Source organism: Sinocyclocheilus grahami, unplaced genomic scaffold (genome assembly GCF_001515645.1).
Source record: "Sinocyclocheilus grahami isolate Dianchi unplaced genomic scaffold, SAMN03320097.WGS_v1.1 scaffold2293.1, whole genome shotgun sequence".
Lineage (NCBI taxonomy): Eukaryota > Metazoa > Chordata > Actinopteri > Cypriniformes > Cyprinidae > Sinocyclocheilus > Sinocyclocheilus grahami.
Genome location: NW_015507472.1, coordinates 30477 through 34779, shown reverse-complemented (window position 1 = coordinate 34779; position 4303 = coordinate 30477). Strand labels below are relative to the sequence as shown.

The 4303-nt window shown below is 36.1% G+C and overlaps 1 protein-coding gene across 1 annotated transcript in view; it reads right to left on the bottom strand.

Moving 5' to 3' along the window:
• Nucleotides 1-291: 291 nt before the first annotated feature.
• The window catches only part of LOC107574628 (uncharacterized), a 4182-nt gene continuing 170 nt past the window's right edge, over nt 292-4303 (bottom strand). Inside the window, exons 2-4 of the mRNA XM_016261068.1 lie at nt 2495-4140; nt 1796-1856; nt 292-1284 (exon numbers count right to left, since the gene is read on the bottom strand). Of these exons, the coding sequence (XP_016116554.1) occupies nt 546-1284; nt 1796-1856; nt 2495-4140 (2446 nt within the window). The 3' untranslated portion in view covers nt 292-545. The remainder of the gene's footprint in view (nt 1285-1795; nt 1857-2494; nt 4141-4303) is intronic.

Here is a 4303-nt window from a genome sequence, read left to right as displayed (position 1 = left end):
TATATATATATATATATATAATGTTTTATTTCAGTTATTGTAAATATTTGCATAGGCATTATTATATACACTGTACATAATAAACAATATATAGCTTAGTAAATTCACTAAACAGTAAGAAACAACAAAATATCTACTTTTTTGGATCAATAATGCTGATCAATAGCAATGTATATTTACACTTGAATTTATTCAGTTCATAAAATACAATTTCCATTTAGCAAAAAAAAAAAAAAAAAAAATTCTTGTAGTACATTGAATTAAATGTTTAAACCAACACTGAACTGACTGGAGCTGAATTATGACACTATTGAGAACAAGTATGACTGTTGGATTTGCCTCATTTTTTAAGTTTACATCATTGATTCTATTACTTTCCTCTTTATCACTGTGAAGCTGCTTTGAAACAATCACTATTGTATAAAGCACTACAAAAGTAAAGGTGACCTGACTTTATTAGCTGTAATGAGAAGCTGGTCACTAGTTGAATTGATCGTTCAGATGGATCGAGCAATAACTTCCCTCAGCCGTTTTCAGTTTGTATCCTAATAAACTGCTAGTTTGTCTTTTGTTCCCTCAAGTTCATTAACAATGTTCTGTAACTGATTAATTAATTTCCTCATTTTAACAATGAATTCCCCAGCCTTTGTGTTCATCTCACTTTCATCTATTTCTTCATCTATGGGTGTTTCTGCTAGTTTGTCCATGTCATCGAGCGTCCTGGTATTTTCAGCTGAGATCATGTTAAACACAAGGCTGAACCCACTATAAACTTCTGACATTAAAATCATAGTTTCAGACACCTGCTTAGTCAGTTCAGCAACCTCTTCTATCCATATGGCATCTTGCTCTCCCAATATTTTCTCCGTACGCTCAAGAATGTCTTTCATCTTTTCAGCCATAGGGGTGGTTTTATCCTGAAATTCCTTCCGTTCAGATTCAATGCCTTTTCTTAACCGTGTAATCTGACGCTTTTTCTCAGAGCTGCAGCTTACACTTATACATCGAGCACTTATGAATGTACATACAGCGAAAGCAAGAACAACAACAGCAGCAGCAAAAAAAGCCCCTACAGTAAATGGAGCTAAAGCTAATCCTGCAACTATAGCAGCAGCTCCACCTATCCCCATCCATCCAGCAATTCTAGAGCCTTCAGTGGCACATCTGCAACCGTTTTCAAATGTTTTGATGATATGATGCAGTCTGTCTGTGCACTGTTGGAGCTGAGGGTGATCTTTCTCGTAGAGTTCAATAAATTCATCTTTGAGACGAATAACTCCAGCTCTAGAGAAAATAAATATTAAGAGCTTATAATTATATATTTTACAATTTCAAATGCAAATGTTTTTATTAACGGTAACCATATTTGTTGATAAGCAGATGTTACTTTCGATACTTTATCCTAGATATACTGCCTGTCCAAAAAAAAGTTGCACACTCTAATATTTTCTTGGGCCGCTTTTTTGGGTTCGATAAATCTTGACATTGTCATTCTGGCATATGTAGCCTACATGCACGTCTTCCAGTGTGGTTGTTTAAGAAATGAAGATGTACACACGGCATCAGTTACGGTTAGAAGAATTGTTGCCAAACATACAACAAGCCAGAAACATTAATCACTGCAAAAAATGACTAAACCCTAAAATTGTAAGTGTTTACTTAATGAAATGCAAACAGTGACTTTTTTTTTTTTTTTTTGGTCAGGCAGTGTATTAAGTTCAAGAGATATTTTAATAATATTGCACCATAATATAATAATGTAATTTTTGTTTAAACACCAGCAATGTTTTCTCACATTATTTCGGGAGGTTCATCCATGCTTTTGCGTCGGTGATGAATGGACGATGCCGTTGCAGCTGCAATTGAATCACAAGTTGGATACATTATCAGTTTGCATCAGATTATCTCATAACTATAAAGAAAACACATAATTAACATAACGGTTCTTTTACAAATAATACTTTATGCGCTTTTTACACTATTAAAAATAATTCTGTTTAAAAAAAAAAAAAAAGGAAATTTATGACTGTAAATGTGTAGTCTACACATTGCCATAATTGCCAAAATGTAATGTGTGTTTCGGGCGGATCAAGGATGTAAATCAGTTACATAATAGAAACATTGGTATCATTGCTGCTTTTATTTCAGCTGAGCGCTGAAATTATCTCTCAGTGTAATTTCTGCACACACACACACACACAGACACAGACACAGACACAGACACACACACACACACACACACACACACACAGACATATATATATATATATATATTGTTATATTTTGCTATAATGTGATCATTTAGTGTAATGCATTCTTTTGATTCCTAATACTGTCTTATTTTGCAACAAATACATTTTTGAGAATTAAATATCTTAAGTGATGTCATAACGGAACTTTTGTAAGTGAATTATTTTCTCTGATGTATCTACATCTGTTGTGCTTTTTCATCTTGTATTTTTAGATTTGTAGCATTTATTTTACTGTTTTTTACCTGCTACACGATTGTCAAATCGGTTCAGTTTTTTCCGAGTGAAATCCGTCACATGATGTAAAGCCCCCTTATTTTTCTGTTCTTCTCCAGCTTTCCTCAGATCCTCCAGGTTATTCATCCATTCATCGTTTCCCTCCTCCTTCAGTCTGGGAATCAAGAAATCTAGATGCTGAAGAGTGAAAGCGCTGTCTGCTTTTAATGCGATCTCACACAGACTCACAATGATTATATAAGCTTCATGCAGCAGTTTGGACTTTTCATTTGCAATCTTCTCCAGATCACTAATCAGTTTTTCTTCTATTTCTGTGTTATTCTCAGATTCTTTCATATTTCTTTCATGTTCGTTTGAAATAGTTTCATATATTTTTTTATCAAAGCTGGTTTTAGGCTTTTCACCAGTGCGTTCATACTCCAGTTTAAGCTCATGAAATGTCATCGTGATGGTCTTTGTCTTCACCACATATTTTTTATTCTCTCTGACATGTTCACTGTAATGACACTTTCCTGTACACACAGTGCAGTGGTTTTTTGTCATGACTTCACAGCTTGAGGGATCTTCCCAGCATTTCTTATGACAGTTTTCCTCACACACATTGCAGCAGGTTTGGTTTCTGCTCCACCACCATTCATCATCTGTGGGGACTTTTTCTTTGACAGAGGTTCTGACTGTAAACTGAAAGTTTTCACATTTCTGAATCTTGTCTCTTTGCTCTTTAATGGCTTCCTGAATCCCAGTCAGTTCTTCAGTTTTTAACTCCTCCTCAGTGATTCGCTCCTTCAGATTAGAGACACAGGCCTCAAGTCTTCTTCGCTCTTTCAGAACATCTAATGTCATCTGAAGACTTTTTCTGTTATTTTCTTCCAGCAGTGTCAAAAACTCATTCATGCTTTCGTCTCCCATTTCCCAGGCGGAATTCAAAACACTCTCAGACAGATTGTCTCTCTTCTCTTTCTGCTGGTTGTTGAATAAGAAATGAACAGGTTGTTTTTTCCCATCTCTTCTGCAGGGAATCTGGGCTTTCTTAATGGCACTGAGAGCATCTCTTGGATGTCGTCCATCCGAATGTGTGACCAGAAATACTATGTTGTTCTCTATATCTCTACCAAACAGAGACAGAACTGAGTGAAATATGTAAAGCTCTTTTCCAGAGATTCGATTCTGAGACGCCTTCATCACAAAACACACTGCATCAATATAATGAATCCCATCCTCATCTGAGAATAATCTGATCAGATACTCAGAAATATCTCGGTCTTTCTCGTATCCTTCAGTGTCTGCGTATCCTGGAGTGTCAATGATGGTCAGAGATGTTGGGTTTTCTTCAACAAACACCTCATAAACAGTGATCGTAGATGTCTGGGATTGTGTTTGATCTTCATGTTTTTCTTCTTCTGTGATTTGGTAAAACTCTTCATCCTCAAACTTCACTCCCAGTAAGTAGTTGATCATGGTGTTGATGAGGGTGGTTTTCACAGCACCGGTTTCTCCCACCATCAGTATGACTTTGTTCTGCTTGTTTCTGTCTCTTCTTCCATATGTCCATCGTCTGACCTTTTTGTTCATCCCATCAATATATTTTCTTTCTGTGTTCAGTTGGTAACGTGCTGGAGGACCTGCTTCTGTTAGAGTGGCATCATAACGTGATCTGCTAAAGAGAAAATTGATTTAGCATCAACTATGGGGGTGATCTGACATTTAATACAGTTTATTGATTACAAATATGATGCAGGGCAACAACTCTGCGTTATGGAGCCTATAGAGCGTAGTTAAAATGTCCCTAAAATCCAAGATATGGGGCAAAACTGCCC